This window comes from Fulmarus glacialis, unplaced genomic scaffold (genome assembly GCF_000690835.1).
Source record: "Fulmarus glacialis isolate BGI_N327 unplaced genomic scaffold, ASM69083v1 scaffold1660, whole genome shotgun sequence".
Taxonomy (NCBI): Eukaryota; Metazoa; Chordata; class Aves; order Procellariiformes; family Procellariidae; genus Fulmarus; species Fulmarus glacialis.
In genome coordinates this window covers 7,217-25,020 of record NW_009188175.1, presented here as the reverse complement: position 1 = coordinate 25,020, position 17,804 = coordinate 7,217, and the positions used below count along the sequence as shown (strand labels likewise).

Below are 17,804 nucleotides of genomic sequence, written 5' to 3'. Positions count from 1 at the left end.
CTTCTGGTTTTACATGCTTCTTGTGGCACCTCAGGCTCTTGTTCCCAAAAGAGGTGAAATCATCCCAACACCATGTTTATGTGCTTGAAGCCAGCCAATGCCATAGAAACGGGAACACAGCTGTCTAAATGCTCAAGAGCAAAAGTGTATTTAGAACTGTTAATAACTTATATAAATAATAATTACTTGTATAAATGCCTCTGAGCTAACCTAATACGTTTATGGACAGTTCCAGAGGCATTACTGGGTGTTTCACTTGAACAGATTTGGTTCAGGTGCTCTGTAACTCTATTTCAATTTGCAGTGTAAATTTAAATGTTCTGCCAGGTTTTGCGTACCATCAACATTTATCTTTAAAATCTGGACCAGCCTTGAAGCAAAAGTAATTATTACATTTTGTAGTCCACATACGGATCTGTGCAGCCTGGCTGCTCTTAATTTTTTCAGAGATCCTGATGGAATTTGTTTACCATGCTGCTGAAAGGAGGTGTCTTTATACATACATACATACATATATATAAAAAAGTATGGTTTTTTTTTAAAAAAAAAAGCAGTGATTCCAGTGCTAGGAACAAAATCATATGCATAATTAGCACTGAAAGTCCTTACAGTTCAAACGTGTTGCTTTAGGTCAATTTAACTTTTACCTGTTAAAATAAGTAAAAAATAAATTTGTAAAATGATTTGTAAAGTGCTGTCTTTATAAGAGAAGCAGCTTTCCTGATTTCTTTTCACTGGTTTGAGGGGTAGAGCTATAAACCTGGTGAAGCATAATGTTAATACTGCTTGATCAAGCAAGAACGAACCACTTTATTTTACTTGCTTTGATTGTCACAAACCTGTCCTAATGCTTGCCTGTTGGTTGTTTGTACAGTTTTTAAGAAATATTACTACCATGGGCGCGCAGGAGACAGTTACTTGGAAAAAGCACGAACTGATGCTATTCCAAGCCTCGGCATCAATACCACCTTCTTGATGAATTCATCAGTGAGCAGATCCATGTCCCTAGAGAATCAAACAGGCACGCATGATGTGCATTATGGACGTGAAACTGCCGTCCTTAGTCTCATGTTGATGTTGGGTACCCTTTGGCTTGGTCATACGCTCTATCAGTTTAAGAAAAGGTGAGTTACTTCAGTCTTAGAGCTCAGACTACTGATTATTTCATATTACCTGTGAGGAATCACTAATGGTTTAGATCTTCAATTTTGTAACCCAGAAAAATCAGGTGGAACTCTTCCATTAGTGGCAGTGGAAGCCAAAGCCAGAGATTAACTTGGCTGGCCATCTGGAAAATGTTAGCAGCAGAACAAAATGTTCGGTCACTGGACGATGCCCTTCCGTATTTGGTTTGGCGTCGCAAGTGACTTTTTAGAAAGCTTTGGGTGAACCATGTATTTCATGTTGGAACTCCTGAAACTTGCCACAAATAGGCATTGAACAGTTTTGGGGGGCACAAATCCCTGATGGTGCTGGAAGGTCTACTGGGGAATGTACCTTCAGTGTGCTCTTGGGAGTCAAATGGCCAGCTCTCATTTGGGTTTTACTCCCATTGCCCTTAAAACTCTTCATTTGAAATGCTTGAGTAAGCAATTAAACTAAAATGGAAATGAGACACAAATTGGTGCTTGGAAGACTTTTTTCTAGCTTGCATCTTAGTTTCGTGTTTCTTTATGGGTTTTGCTTGTGCATTCATCAACCTTCAAAGGCCATATAGATTCCAGAGGATTTAAGGCTGAATTAAAGACCAATCCTTCACTCCAAATATCTCTTTAGAATTGCAAGATTGGACTGAATTTTCACTTGTTAAAGCATTAACAGTATCTGGATTGAGAAATTGTCCCTACAGTATGGTGTTGATGGAAATTTTTTGTCTTCAAATTGCAGCCCATATTTGCATGCAAGAGTACGTGAAATTCTGTCCGACTGTGCCTTACCGATTTCAGTATTGACTTTCTCTGTTGTGGGTTCCTATATCTTCAAGGAAATCGAAAGTAAGCTTATATTTCTATTCTCTGAAATACTGGGGGCAGTTATAAGTGAGCAATTAAGTTGTAAGGATGGAGGGAAGGGAAAAGAGAAATGAAATCCCAGGAAAGTTTTTCTAAAAAATAGCAAAGTGCTTATAATTTCACAAATACTACACGTACCACTCCCCACCCCAAGAACCCAGATTTTCTCAATATTAGATTTACTTCATTCAAAACCCTAACCAAACAAGGTAGAATGATGTTTTTTCTCTAGATAAATTATTCCAGTGTGTCTTTTAATTTCAATGTAATTTAAAATTGTATCTCTTACAATAAAGATCAACAATTTCTGGCGAAGAACAAAGGGCAGAGCAATTAGCAGGCAGGAAGGGTTGTTGCCAGTCATACAGACGTAGAGTTGATGATCCCAGTCTGTCCTCTTTGTCTCCAGTTTACGTTTTCCTAATTTAGGTGAAACGTTGCAGAGCATCTGGGCAGTTCTAAGTTATACAAGGAAATCTAAAAATGAGACACCATTCATTGGCCAAATAGATCAGCTTTTCCGTATCAGGAAGTGATAATGGGGACAGGAATTGCATTGTCCTGTGGTGACGTGAGTGGGTGATGTGAGGAAATGTATGGAAACAAATAAGAAATGGCTTTTTTCTGTGATGGCCATTCCATCCAGTTGGATTATAAAATGATGTGTGGCCATGTGTGATTTATCCCTAGTCATGGATTTCTTCCAGTGGCAGGAAAGTAGGGACATTTTATACTAAAATGCCTTGCGTGGCTATGGATATGAGGAAGTTTTAAACTGCCTCTGTTAGCTGATTAACTGAGCAGGGGGAGTATACTGCTAGTTAGAAATAAGGTTTTCTAATCTAAAAATGCCTCGCATCTGTGGAAAACAAGTTTCCCTCTTTTGTTTTGCTCAAATATATGTAATGCCTCACTGGAACTAGCAGTAATCTGTCAAATCAGGATGGCAGCCAAATTCCAGGAGGATGGAGGAAAAAATAAACTAAAACAGCCAGATGAGCCCGTCTGGTGTGGCCTTCTGGCTCCCACATGCCAGAGCATCATGCCTGGTTTGCTGCATTGGTTCCCAATAGTTCATGGTGCGGGTAAAACATAACTTGAGTCCATGCGGATGGTTGGATGAGAAGGTGCCTTCTAACATCATTCCCCTTCTCTTTCCAGTGTCCAAATTTAACTACAACCCATCTGAGAGCTTGTTTGTGCTGGCCCCGGTCCAGTCCCTCTCCATCGGGTCAGTGATGAGCGCCATGGGGCTGGGGTTCCTCCTGTCAATGCTCTTCTTCATAGAGCAGAACATCGTGGCGTCGCTCACAAATGCCCCGGAGAACAGGTAATGCTTTCAGTACTCCTCTTCCTCTGTGGAGGGATGTCCTCAAGTCTCTTCCCAGCACTGCTTGTCCAAAGCTTGTCTGAATATCAGAAAAGATTTTCAGGACATGTTCTTCAGCACTTCTGTCGTCACAGGTGAAAGTAACTCCACTGCTTAACTCCTCACCTTCTCCAAAACCCAATATTGTGGCAGTGAGTCAAAAATGCAAAGCATCAATGAGCTCATCACCTCAGCCTGTTTCTTCTTTGCCCATGTGTGAATGTTACGTAGGTATTTTGTATGCTTTGAGGTCTGTGGATGTACCTCCAGATATTTAGGGAGTGTCTGACCCATCTGGACACTTGCACTGCTCTTGCAGTATAGAGATTTTTTTGAAAATGAAAAGTCAGTGACTTGCACAAATGTCCTAGCATGATATGCTGCAGTTGAGCATCAGAAAAAGTGTTTGGAGCTGTTAGTCTGCAACTGAAAAGGTGGAAGTGAAGTAAAACAGTATGTCTAATGTCTGATAGGTCTGATTTATGTGCAAATTTGAGTCGAGATGTTGCACGACTAAAATATTCGTTCTGATGTTTTTGTGCCAACTGCAATCAGATATGATATCAAGAAAGAATGTGTATGACTTTTTCCAGGGAAACCACCATGTCTCAGAGGATTTTTTTTTTTTGCTAATGTAATGCGTGGGAGGGTTCTCTCCTTGCATAACATACATTAGCATTCTCCATGTTGTAGCTGGAGTGACACTGAATTAGGGGAGAGAAGACAAGCTCAAATTCAGTTATACTAATTTGGTTTTCTTTGACCACTTGATTTTTTTTCCTCTGATCTTCATTTTACCCCTTTAAGTAAAGCGTTGCATAAATCTGTAATGTAAGTGGGTCATCTCTTTCCTAAGTTTCTTCTAAACTTTCCACTAGGGTGTCTTTAAGGAATATAAAATATTCTTTGGAGTTCTTAGTGTTTTTCATAATGCTCTGTTACAGGGCTGAGCTTATGCTGATCAGGTATCGGGGCATGGGTTTTTAGAGATGGAAAAACTAGGACTTGACACCTTCCGTTTGTGGTACCATCCCAGAATAAAAATATTGTCATCTACACCAGCCAAATGGAGAATGTGCTGTTTGGTGTCTTACCAAATGTAGTGATTTCCTCGCGTAGAAAAAAACAGGGAAAAGATGATGCTTGCCTGAAAGTACTGATGTGCTTTGGTAAAGAATAATCACAGCAAGCTTATGGGAGAGTCCAAGGAATACTGGGCTGGCTGGGCAGTGTGAAGATAACCTAGGATAAGGCATCTAGATCTTTGTGTGGCGAGCTAGACATGTACGGTGGATAGCTCAGTGGAGCCTATCCATTGGTCAAAGCAGGTGTATACCACACACAGTTCTGCAAGACCGCTGGGACCAGTGTCCCAGGGGGACTGTTAGATGTATGGCCTTTGTCCAGAGAAAGCCCTCTGAGAAGGGCAGACAGGACAATCAAACAATAACCCTGGGGATGCCGGAGATGCCTTTTGCTCTGAGACTGCAGCACATGAGCAGGGGCTGTGCTTTCAAAATGTGAGCCAACATAGGAAGTGTGTTTACAATCCCACCCTTCCTGCCAGCACCTTCCAGCTTTCAGAGGCATTGCAATGTAGACATCTACCTGACCTAGTCACCCTGTGGCTACCTCAGTCAATGGAGGTGAGCACTTCCAGTGAGACAAGTCTTTTTGTTCCAAAACCGAACCCCACCCGAGATTTTTGCTGCCCAAGCAATGGCATCTGCTGCTCTTTGAGATAGACATTAGGCATAGATCTTCATGTGCTGGGTCACCATCCCTGGAAGTATTTAAAAGGCATGTAGATGAGGCGCTTAGGGACATGGTTTAGTGGGCATGGTGGTGTTGAGTTGACGGTTGGACTCCGATCTCTGAGAGGTCTTTTCCAACCTTAATGATTCTATGATTCTATATCTACTAGCTCTATGCACCTCATGTCCTAGAGCATCTCGGATGGCTCGAAGTCTCTGCTTAGGTATTGAATGGAGCTTGCTCGGGTGGCATTAAGACACCTAAATGGTGCCTCCCTTTCCAGTTGATGGTACCTGGAGAACAATTCAGCTGATCCCTTGTGTTATGTCAGGGTGACAACTGCTGTCTGCTCTGATGCCCAGGCAGAAACACAGCTATAGACCTTTAAGTTAGGTCAGTTAGCTGAATCCTTCCCCAGCCTTTTTCTAAACTTTACTCAAGGCATCTGAGCAGTTGGTACCAGATGGGTATATTCAGGAAAGGGGCAGATCTTGCAAAAAATGGCAAGGTTAAACTAGATGCGAGTTCAGTGTCAGCAGTGGGAATGTGAAGTGGTCAGCTTCCTTGGTGAAGGCTGCCAGTTTCCCCCTCCCCTAACAAACAAAACGGGGAGGCTACCCTGCATTCACCGAAGTTAGGAGCATATCTCCTTGGCTGACTACTAAGGAGAAGCTGAAGCTTAATGAATTCATGTCCCATTTCCTTATCACGCAGTAGCAATTACATAATTAGGGGATTGCTGCAGCATACTGAGCACATGTTCTGCCTGTGGGGAAGGAGGGAGATCAGGGTTAAAAACAAGACGGGTCAGAAACTTCAGTGCCAGTAGTTTGGCAACCCACGCCCATGGTCTCTAACCACTCCCCACGTGGATTCTGCTAGTGGATATATGTGTATGTTTTGAGTGGACTCTGCAGTAAATGTAGTGGCAAAACACTGATGAAATTTTCATGGGCTGTTATTTTAGTGGGTTGCCTTTCCTCTCAGTGTTGTTTCCAGGAGATGACTGCTTTGGGAGCAAACTATCAAGTTTCATTACCTTTCGTGTTCATGTAACGCAGGCTGTAAAGCAGGAGGAGTGTGAAATCGCTCTGTGCATGGAAGTGCATTTCGGTGTTTAGCATTCGAGCTCAGGTTCAGCAAGAGCAGCCTGTTACAGTTTGCACCGGGTGTAACTGCTGTCAACAAAAACCTCGTTTCAGGTTGGTGAAAGGAACAGCCTATCACTGGGACCTCCTTCTTGTTGCGCTGATTAACACGGGGCTGTCAGTCTTCGGCCTTCCGTGGATCCATGCTGCCTTCCCTCACTCCCCAATGCATGTCCGCGCCCTGGCCTACGTGGAGGAGAGGGTTGAAAATGGACACATCTACGAGACGTAAGTGGGAACCACGGAGCTGTCTTGGATCTCTTTGGTTTCATTTGTGGCTTCCTAATCCTTTGGGTACAGTGGGTTACGTGTTTGGGGAGTGAACTGTCTTCTTGAAGACCTGCAAGGTGGAGGGGAGATGCACCAAATGAAGCCACCTCAAGCCAGCATGGCCTGTGACCCTGCTTCATCCCCCTTCACCAAAGCGCTTGTTTTAGGACAGACGCAAATTTATGCTCTCGTCAGTGGCTGGCGGCAGCCTGCAGAGATTCCAACCCACTCTGGTGCAAATCGTCCTCTGGAAGAGTCGGCCAAGGCCTTTTTCAGGTTTATCCTTGTGGAAAGCTGAGGAGAGGCTTTGGCCAGATCTTTCCAGATGTCTTCACCAGAAGGAATCCAGTCTGATTCATTGCCTGAAACCTGTCTGGTGGTTATTACAAAGGGTAGGAAAAATGCAGCATTATTTCAGAGCTCCCATAGCATTTTCTGCCACGTTTCGGGAAGGCGAGATACTTATTAAATTCTCTTGTTTTTAAGCAAAAGCGACTGTGAAGCCATGCCCAGGTCACGGCTTTCTATTTAAGACCAGCTTTTTTGCTGTTCTGAGTTGTCACACACTCTTATCAGAGACCTCTTTAAAAAAAAAAAAAAAATTAAAAACCTAATTTCTCATGAAACCTGCTCCAGAATAGAGATTATCTGGTCTGTTTGATCTCAGTATGTTACAGTTGAGTGCTTTTACCTCAGAAGTGGTAATTTCCACGCACATGCCATTAGTTTTAATTATCCTGTCTTGGTTTCCATTTTCAGAGTTGCCACTTATCAAAAGTGAGGCTAAGTGGTCATTTACTTTAGGGGGTGGAGTGGGTCTGTCTTTTAATTTCAGTCTTGCCTTCATGCTGTTCTTGGTGCCAGCTGGCCCAGCCCAACCTGACATAGCTGCTTTTTGAGTCAGTGATGGACAGATTTTACCTTCCACATCTGGAAATTGCTGAGTCCTGCCGCTCCATGCAACGCTTTTACAGGCCTTTCCTGAGAAATCAGTCCCTTGGGCTTGTATTCCCATTAGTACATGCTGGTATTAGTTGTTCCCACAAGTATATCTCTCTTGAATAAATGCTAAACCCTATCTCAAAAAAAGCAACTTTGTAATTTGAGTTCTGTAGGGTTTTAATCCATGCCCTTGCTCCTGGTGTCCATGGTCTGCTCTGGGATACCTCTGCTCTCCATTTCTTTGAGAGATGCAGAATTTACACTTTGAAACCCATGTGCCAAGCCTCCCTCCTGTGTCTTCTGTTATCAGTTGTAATACCTGGCGGCTTTTTTCCTGTTTTGCCACCCACTGTCTTTATTCTGCACTCTGGCTTCTCCCTGACAAAGTCCAGTTTCCAGCCTGAATTAAGGACTACCTTCTGCCCTTGCCCTCTACTCCTTCACCCAGCTGCCCTAAAAGAGCATGGGAGAGTCCTCTTCAGCCATGCTAACCTAGGTATGGCTCCAGTGATTACCCTAAAAAGGACTGAGGGATGCCCTGATCTCACTAAGCATGTTCCCTCTCAACACTGCTATTCCTCTGCTGGAGGCAAATCGGTACGTAAATGAGTGCTGTCAACTCGGTATTGGGAGTGAAGAAGGGAACGAGGATTTCATGGTTATTTGAACTCTACTTGAGATTGAAGCTTTTTGTTTTCTGCAAAGCATTGAGCTATAAACAGGAGGCTCCGAGCAATGTTGTCATTGTTTTTTTCTTTTTTCTCTTAGTCAGCTCTGAAAAAGAAACATACTGAAGCTCAGTTAGAAAATCGGGAGTTCTTTCGGCGCTGGCTCCCTTGGCAGGCTTCTTTCCTGCACTCAAGTGAAAGCTCTCAGTGAGGACGATGATACAAACAAGACTAAAGATCTGTCACAATGAAAGCAAAATTTTCTTCTCCTCTGTAGAGTAACCACTTGAGTTTCATGTGGGAATCTGCAAATAGGCTCTCCTTACTCATGGAGGAGGTTGGGAGTGGCTAATCTTGTGCTAGCCATATTTAAAGGATTCTGGGGAAATGAGCCTGGATTATGCTCTTTTATCTCCGTTAATTACTTCATTTCCATTGCAGCACAGGCTTTCTGGAGCTGTTTCCTCAAGGGCCAAACCAGATTCTGAACCACATGCAAATTACAGGATTTCTTCTATTGACTTAATGTGACTGTTCTTGATGTCCTTACCCTGGAAATAAGAAAGGTGCTAGAATTGGCAAAGGACCAATTTGAGGCTGGGAACTTCAGCTTTAAAGATACTAAGTTTGGTCAATTATGAGCAATTTTAACTATGTTCTGATAAGAAATTCCAAATTACTTTAATAAATAGCATTAGTGGGAGCTGACGATAGTAGTTGCAGTACATCTTGTATGCGATCAAAGACTCTTCAATGCTGTGATTGCTGCATCCCCAAGAGATGACAGGCAGAAAATTTCATGAACTTCAAAAATCTATTACCAAAGGGCTGCTACTGTGAGCTGTTCTTGTACTTGCAGACTTGCATCTGATTGAAATGTGGTGGCTTCACATCTAGTTTTGATCCTGAGCTCTTTGGTTTGCATGACTTTACTTGCAAGGAACCTAGCAGACTTGTGCTCAGACTGATGCTTGCAGGTCACGAGCATTCCCAACAGTGGGTTAGATCTTTGCCTGAAATAGCAGAAACGCTTCCTCTGTAGCCAGGGGAACTCTTGCTGTAGCTGGATGAGGCTAAGTCAGTGCAAACTCCTGCTTTACTGGGCCACTCGAGAGGCTCATAGTGGTTCTGGTAGCTCTGAAGTAGTCTGACCGCTCGTTATAGGACTATCAAATTATGCTGAATTAGCTCTCTTAGTTGCACTTTAGGATGCTTGGCTCTGTCACCTCCAAGACTTCTGTTCTGTGGTGATCCAGACCTGGAGGCAGTGAAAAGGGTGCCAAACTATATGCACCTGGGTGATGTCCCAGTTCTTCCAGAGCTGGCAAGAGCAGTCTGCAGATAACAGTAGAGAGAAGTGCTCTACTCTCCCTTGGCTTCTCTAGGCATTGGCAGGGACCTCGTGACATAGGAAACTTGCAAGAGGATCTGAATAAAATCTGTTTGGAAGGAAGAAAGCTGTGGTTTCTGCTGTTTAAACGTAGCCAGGGGAGGGGGGAGGTTACTTAAAGGTTAACACCTCCTGTGCCTCTTCTCTTGTGCATCCTCAATAATATGTATGATCTGCCCCATTACTCACCAAGGAATTCAAGTGTGGTCGTCAGGACTTTGTGTACTGTTTGTGATCTCTGTTGTTCCTTAGGTCTCATGACTGCTCATGTTAATTCTGCCGTGTTCCCCAAATTCTGAGAGCAAGCCTTAGGCTGTTACCCTTTCCCTCTCTCTCTAAATACAGGTGTGGAAGGTTCCTTCATCCCCACAGCTTCATTATGCTCTTGAATGTATAAACAGAGTTGAAGTTCAACCTGACCTTATTTATAAGCAAGACTCTCAAACTTAATATTGAAAAGTTCACTGGGAAGCAATCTTCTTTGGGACAGAAGGGATTATGAAGTCTCAGCAGTGCATATGTAAAAGAGGGAAATATGTTTTGATAGATCTCGTGGCTGGCTCTTGTGTTAATCTTCAGTTTTTTGTGTACAGGGTTAATTTGGAATATGAGATCTTGCATCCAGGGAATGAGGCCACTAGATGACACCAAAACAGCCTGTGGACAAGAATTTCTCCTGATATAATAGGGGAATTTACTCACTAGCTTATCCACTGAATTGGTGGATTGATCTTCTGCAAAAAAGTTGTGTTAAGAATCCCTCTTTTCTCTATTTATAAGTAGTCTTGAAAGATGAGGGTTTTTTTTCCTCCTATTGTTTCTGGTAATTTTTTTTTTTTCAAATTAGGAGGAGATGCTCACAGGTTTAGTTGAAGTGAAAAGAAAACAAAGCAACTTCCCCTCACCTCCCAAATAGACTCTGAAAGTTGCTGCATGCTTTCCTGTCAGTGTTTTTGCCCCCCCTTAAAAAAAAAAAAAAAATCAGTCTGTGGTCTGTCACCTCTGGAAAATTTGCATTAATTAATTGCATGTTTTGCATGGTAATAGGCAATCTGCAGTGCAACTGCTATTATCCACAGCAGAATTAAATTTCTAGCTCCCTGTGTAGTGCTCCCAGCTTTCCCTTCCATATAAACAAGGAGATCCTCATATACATCAAAAATGCTGACTTGCAGTCAAGAGTGCAGCCTTTTTTTTTTTTACAAGAAGTTCATTAGTTCCTGTAGAAGTCAATGAGTTTTCTTTTGGATAAAAGCCAATTGCATATGCACTGGGTAAATCGAGGAAAGGATTACTGCCCAGAAAGAGGATTCTTGCCTGGGTTTTTTTGTTTGGTGTTTGGTTTTGGGGGTTTTTTTTGTGCAATGTGCTAAACAGAATTAGTTTAGAGGGCAATTTAGTTCAGGATAGGATCTGTGGAGCATTTCAGAAGGGGAATTTGGCATTTTTCCAGCTGCTCTGTTTGAGCTGTGGATTAAGTGCCTGGCCTGGATCCAGCAGAGCTCTGCCTTCTCAGTGTTAGCATGGGGCCAGAAGTGCTGATCTCAGTGCAGTGGAGATGAGTTTCCCTTTCCCGAGCGGCACGTGTCCTGCACCTACACAGAGTAGTGAGCCCCAGCAATACGCTTACATGAATACTGGGATATTATCCCACTCCCCTAATCCCTGTTTTCTTGCTTTCAGGATTGTGAGCGTGAAGGAGACCCGGCTGACAAGTCTAGTGGCAAACTTCTTGGTTGGCCTCTCGCTCCTGCTCCTTCCTTTCCCTCTCCAGTGGATCCCAAAGCCGGTCCTCTATGGCCTCTTCCTCTACATTGCATTGACCTCCATTGATGGGAACCAGCTCTTTGAAAGGGTGGTTCTCCTGCTTAAAGAACAGGTACACAGACTGGGGCACCAGCCTGGTGGAACAGATAAGGAAATTGTATTTACAACCTTAGCACCAAACTGTACCAGGAGCTAACACGGAAAGCTGCCGGTGTTGGGAATGGGGTTACCCCCAAAACTCATGCTCTCAGGAGGTGGATTTCCAGCTCCAACCTACACTTTGCATATCCCTTTCACCTTTCTCTGCAAAGAGGGATTGAAACTTGGTCTCTTGTTTAGCCTGGCTGCCACTGAGACATGAGCAAGAGAAGTCTTTTCCATTAAAGCGGACAAATGAGTGGGAGAATAATGCAGTGTCAAACAACAAAAGTGGCACGGTTGTTGTTGGGTTAAAAAAAGGTGGTAGCTGAATTGTTCATAGAATTGCATTGCATCTTGTCTGTCTGTCAAGTTCTGCATAAATTGCTTTCTGCATTTCCCTGCCACAGAAGTGTTCGAGCTTTTTCATGTTCAGAGCGATGTCTCGGATATAGTTGTCCTCTTTTCAGGCTGTTAAGAATTGCTCTGGAGCCCCTAGCTCCAGAAGGCAAGAATGAGTGCATGAGTGGAGCCAGGATAGCTGCTACCAGTGAAGACACCCCCTAACCTGTGTAGAGTGCAAATCAAAAATACATTCAAACAATGCCTTTTTAAAAAAACAGTTGCACAGACTGTTGCTCACTGAATATAGAGTGTTTGTAAGTTTTAAAAACCCACTGTGATGTCTGTCAGCTGCAGACTACATGCATTTTAAAATTAAAAAAAAAATAAAAAGCACAAGCATAATGTCAGTAAATTGTAATCTTTGATTTCCCTAACAAAGCTTCAGAACAGGTAATTTTTTTGCTATGTTTTACGCTTTCATTTTGACTTGTGTGAAATACCACGAGGTAGGATTTTAAACTCAAAATTAAATTACTTGCATTATTGAAACCCTTCTGATGTGGGATGAAAACAAATCTGGAAGATGGGTTATCAAGCCATCTCTATTACAAGTGCTAAGAAGGTGTTAGCTTGCAGTGTAGGCAGTACCTGGGAGCAACAGTGAGTCTCCTGCTCACCTTATCTTATGTAACAAGGGTCAAGGGCTTAATAAGCCCAACATTTGGCTCTGCATCTCTGTTAATCTCTAATAGAAGTTAAAACCGTGAAATCCGGGTAAAGATTACTTTTGTCATGTTAATTTTTGAATGAGGATTGAATAGTTACTGATGTATGTGGAATACTACTTCTGGGTTTAGTACAAATCACATGTGGAATTTTCCAAGCTTTAGTTTGGAAAATTAAAAGTATTCTCAAATATGGAGATCTCCCTTTTCTGGAAACCTTTTAGTGAGTCATGGCACAATCTGAAATCCATTGAGTCTGTATCGGTGCCAGCAGACAGTCGCTCATACTCTTCATTGATGTATAGACAGTGAGTCAAAGCCTGTGCTCAGACATGAGCAAGTAACTGTCAAAAGAAACCACGAGCGATATTTAGCCTATTAATGTCACTTTTTTCCCTTCTTTCTCAAAAATGGATAGCTTATGAGTTGAGAAAATCACTGCAGTCTGAGTGCAGCCTCTTCCCACACCTCCCCAGTCTCATCTCCTGGTCTTCCCCTGCTGGGGTTCAGCCAAGAAATGGGACCACCAGGGGCAAGCATGGAGTCTGATCAGCAGAGAACAGAAGGCTATAAAATAATGAGGAGCTGGATTTCAGGTGGAGAAACCATCCAGCAGTAACACCACCCGAATGCATCTGCTTACCGTCACCCCCCTGCCCACCCCCACAGGCACTTCACATGTTGCTGCAAAGCCCTGATAATCCTACTTAGGGGAATCTCATTACTGTACTTATCAAGATATTTTATTGCACTCCAGATGCTCCCAAAGGCAATCTTAGCTGTGTGGCGTGTCTTTTCTTCTCCAGGTTTCTAGTGCCCAGTCATCTTCTGTATGTTGCTGCCAATGCTGTGGTTTAAGACACTTGCTTTAACCCTATAAATCCGACGTTCAGCTGTTGAACCTGTTAAGGACTCTGATGTTGATGCACTCTGTGTGTGTGTAAATTGATGATTTCCTTAAAACCCTTGTGTTCAAAAGCCTGTGCCACATTCTGCAGTCGCAAGTCTAGGTCTCTGCATGTCTAACATGTAATTCTTCTCTTCCCAGACTGCTTATCCTCCGACACATTACATCCGCAGAGTGCCGCAGAGGAAGATCCACTACTTCACAGGCTTGCAGGTCCTGCAGCTCCTCATCCTCTGTGGTTTTGGCATGTCACCGTTGCCCTACATGAAGATGATCTTCCCGCTCATCATGATAGGGATGATCCCAATCAGGTACGAAGCTTGGCTGCCTTTTTTTTCCTGTCTCCCGTGCCTTTTGTCTTCAGGCTTGGACTGCAGGAAGTCTGAGTGGTCTAGAAGGGCAGCTGGTACTTTGCTGAGTAGCCAGATCCTGGAAGTGGGTGATGGTGACCTCTTCTTCACCAGCTGCTCAGGCTTGAGGAGGAATAGTGCTGAGAGCCTGTGATTTCACAGATGCTCAATGTTGTGCAAAGGGTTCTGGGCTGGCAGGTACTCTTCTTCAGGTAGCAGAGAGACAAATAAGTCTCCTTTTTCAGTGCCTGTGAGATACCTCATCTTCCCTAGAAGCTGTGGTCTGAGCCTTCCCTCTAGGGATTTGATAATGTTCCTTATTGCTTCGCAATTTGATTTCCTAAGGCTTGTGCTCGGAGCAGAGCTAGAAACTTTTCCGAAGAGGAATCCTTATCTCTTATCCAGTGCTGTGGTGACCTTACAGACCACCTGCACTGCTGAATGCCGTTGCCAATGATCAGTTAGGTCCAACTGGTTCACATTTAGTCTTAAAATGTATCTTTAAAACTGGGAGGACCCCACAATATCTTGCAGTCTTGAGAGAGAATCATTGAGAAATTTAACTAATTTCTTCCTTAATGTTCATTAACAGTGACTGCCCATCATTCTCCAGTTAAATCATTCATGCTCTCCATCCTTTGGATATAATGAGAAGCCGTAATAAGATCTTGGAAAGAACAGATCTGTTTCTAGTCCACTTGATTATTTTTAGTATGGCATCCAGCGATGTCTGGTTGTCTTTGAGCTTGCAGTCTCAGATTTTCTGTCCGATCTCAAAATTCAGGGCTACCAATGTGATAATCTGCCAAGGCAGCTATTGTGGTGTTTTCCTTGAGTGATAAAGATGGGTCCAGTTCTTTCTAAATCAAAAGCAAATGTCAAAACTACCATGGCTTTCAACAGGATCAGGTTAGAGCTATTTGGGCTGCCTTTTTAAAGATAAACAAAATCTTGGAAAACACTGAAATTATTGTTCCTATGGTAAGAGTCTCTCACCCACCCTTCACACAGGTGTCACTTTGGATGACTGGTTAAGTGGCTGGTAAATACTTCAACTGTGTGCAGTGCTGGATGATTGACTCTTGTGGAAATTGCAAGTCTCCGCACAGAGCAGCTCAGTACAGAAAAGAAAACGTGGGACACTCTTTGCCAAACATTCAAGTATTGGATATAGCATAATAAGCTAAATTAGTGTAGAGAGACTGCTGTGTCAAAGGACCTGATTTTGTAATAAGAGCTAGGTAATTTAGTGGTGCAAATATATCTTCTTTTGAGTAAATAAGATACTGTCATCTCATACTAGCTCTGTTGCTACCTCGTTTCTGTTTCCAGAGCAGCTTTTTCTAATAGCTGGATAATCAGCCCTGCTGCTGAGAGGAACATGGTGCTACCTGGCGCAATACAGAAATTTGCCCTTGGCTTTCCTTTCTCTGATTTCTTTTGCCTTCATGTAGTTTCTGTGGGCTCCAGCCGAGAAGGCAGCACCATGATGTGTGAGCTCTGTACTTAACAATGACTTTTTCACAAAGATTTGGCACTCTAAATAGATGAGACAGAGTAGAAGAAATGAAATATATTTTCTTTTTTTTCCCCCCAAGAAGTGAAGGGAGGAAGAGGAGATGGGAGAGTAGCCAGGGGTCAAAGTCAAGAATCAAACCCAGATGAGTGAGTCATGGCTCAGTGTCCCATCCAGAAAACCAGCCATGTTACTTGCCTGTCTCAAAGCCACACTTCCATCTGTCTGACAGCATTAGACGCATGATTTGCATTGTCAGTGGTGAAGGACCATCTTTTTCCACGGGTGTAGTGTTAATGTGAAAGATAATGGATTTCAATGGCTTCTCATTATTGCAGTGGAGAACAGCCTGTTGGGAGAAAATGTGATCTCTTTGGGTATCCCCAGTTCCTGGCTTTGAGTCAAAACTTTGGGATGACTAGTTTTTGGTTACACTCTAATCCCTGCCCTGAGGAGTACTGAGGTTAAGGTTGCTCAGAGAGGAAGAATCTTCTTTCCAAGTTCTCTGTGATGCTTATCTGTGCTCCCATGGCTCGCAAACATTTTTTTTCATGGCAGGTCTATTTAAGCAGATCCTGGTATGTCTCAGTAGTAAGTGCTGTTTGGGATCTCTTGCATGCTGTTGAAAAGGCCCTTGCAAGTCTTACTGGCTTTCCTAGTGCTTTGTGCTTTATTTTAACAGCTGAAGAATAGCTTCCTTGTTAAGCAAGGAAAAGCGTCAAACCAAATATGCGGTAGGATTTAATGAGAGCAACTTCATCACATATTACAGTGCCTTGCCTTTCTCACCCAAATAGGTTAATTCATGAGGATGTTCTTGCAAGCAAACAAATAGAAAAAACAAACCCCAAAAGTAAGGGAATCGCTGTCTCCATGATCAAATGGAGAATCCAGACACGGGATAGGGATGGATTCTTACCAGCAGCTGGAGGAATGAATGTCACAGCCCTTCTTAGCCTCTTGCCATGGTCTCAGGTCTTGCTGATAGACTTGTGCTTCTCTAAAGACCAAAGCTTCTGGGTTGTCTGTTAAAGCCGCTTTGTGGGAGAGCTGAAAGGAGTGAGCTGGGGTACTTGGAGAACTGAGGAAGTGCAAGACAACCCTCGAATGCAGGTCTCCGAGCCAGCCCTGTAAATTTAGAGGAGGGTTTCTCCTATGAGCTCTCAGTGCCTGGTGTTGATAGTGTTGTAATGAGTGTAAGGCTGCATCAGGTGGGGTTTGTGTGTTGGGAAAGTGGTGAAGAAAGGAGAAACTAGAAGTAAATGGTGATTCTTGGTAAAGTAACCCATCCACTAGCAAACTGGACGCAGCAGGAAGCTATTGCCTGTCTCCCCAGCACTAACCAGGAACATAGCTGTGGGTGAGGTGAGAGGGTACATTTTTGGCACCTTTAAGACTTTGTGGTGAGAGAGCTCTAAGAAAGAGATTTTCTCCTTGAGAATGATCTTTCCTCTTCAACTGAAATGAGGAGGCTGCTTCTAGGAGGAGCTCTGCACTGTTATTCCTATAAAAGCTGTATTTGCTTGCAGGATTGGTTGTTTTTACTTCTCCCCTTTAGCTGGGTGAATCTGTTGTATGCATGGCCATGGACAAACTCAACTCAGGACAGAGTCTGTCTCAGGACAGACAAAATGTTATACGACAATAAACAGGCACTAATGCTATCTCTCTGGTTCAATCTTAGGTATAACCTGCTCCCTAGGATCATCGAAGCCAAGTACTTGGATGCGATGGATGCAGAGCATTAAACGAGGTCCTCCACACACGGAGCAGTGAGGACAGCTTTTTTGGAGTTGAAAGGCAGATTTGCTGAGGCGTAGAACAATCTATCTGCAGTTCTTTCTTTCACCACTTTCTTTCTGCTCTAATATGGCATTGGTAATGCACACATATCAAAGACCAATTGAGCGTTGAAGTGACAGACCAAAACAGCCTTGGACTTGGGAGGCCGATGCTCTTTGGAGCTGTGAGGCAAGCAAGCTTTACGGAAATGCTACTTTCCACATCCCAAAACTGGAAACCCCAAAGATGAGCATGTCCGTACGGTTGGAGCATGCCTTCACAGAGTTGTCATGTGTTCCCTTGTTTGGGGGTGGGGGGGAATCTCTTTTTTATGCACCATGTCCCTTTCTTCCAAAACACTATAAGGACAGCAACTGACCCTTTTACAGAATGACAGTCCTGTTCTGGCCTTTGAATTCAATTTCCTGTGCATCCAGTATTCCCAAATTGGTATTCTGGGTGGGATGGCCTCATGCTAAACCACTGATGTCAGGAGAGATGTCTGGCCATCTCTTCAGATTGGCAGGGTTGGAAACAGATATACAATCCACGACTTTGGATGAATACTTAATTCCTACAAATGAGCTCGAAATGTTCAGAGGTTGGGCTCGCATGGTGATGTTGATGAAACCGTGTCTGTGTCTAAGCTATTTGGGAATTATTTCGAATCTTTCTGCCATTACTTCTCAGTAATCAAACACAGAAGTGTCGTTTTGCACA

The 17,804-nt window shown here is 43.2% G+C and overlaps 1 protein-coding gene across 1 annotated transcript in view; it reads left to right on the top strand.

The window, feature by feature from the left end:
• Positions 1-17,391, top strand: part of SLC4A11 (solute carrier family 4, sodium borate transporter, member 11) — a gene marked incomplete at its 5' end in the record, with an annotated part of 66,116 nt that extends 48,725 nt beyond the window's left edge. The window contains 7 exons of the mRNA XM_009577496.1: positions 875-1,124; positions 1,888-1,994; positions 3,174-3,342; positions 6,339-6,512; positions 11,238-11,433; positions 13,578-13,747; positions 16,987-17,391. Coding sequence (XP_009575791.1) covers positions 875-1,124; positions 1,888-1,994; positions 3,174-3,342; positions 6,339-6,512; positions 11,238-11,433; positions 13,578-13,747; positions 16,987-17,050 — 1,130 coding nt within the window. The remainder of the gene's footprint in view (positions 1-874; positions 1,125-1,887; positions 1,995-3,173; positions 3,343-6,338; positions 6,513-11,237; positions 11,434-13,577; positions 13,748-16,986) is intronic.
• Positions 17,392-17,804: the final 413 nt, after the last annotated feature.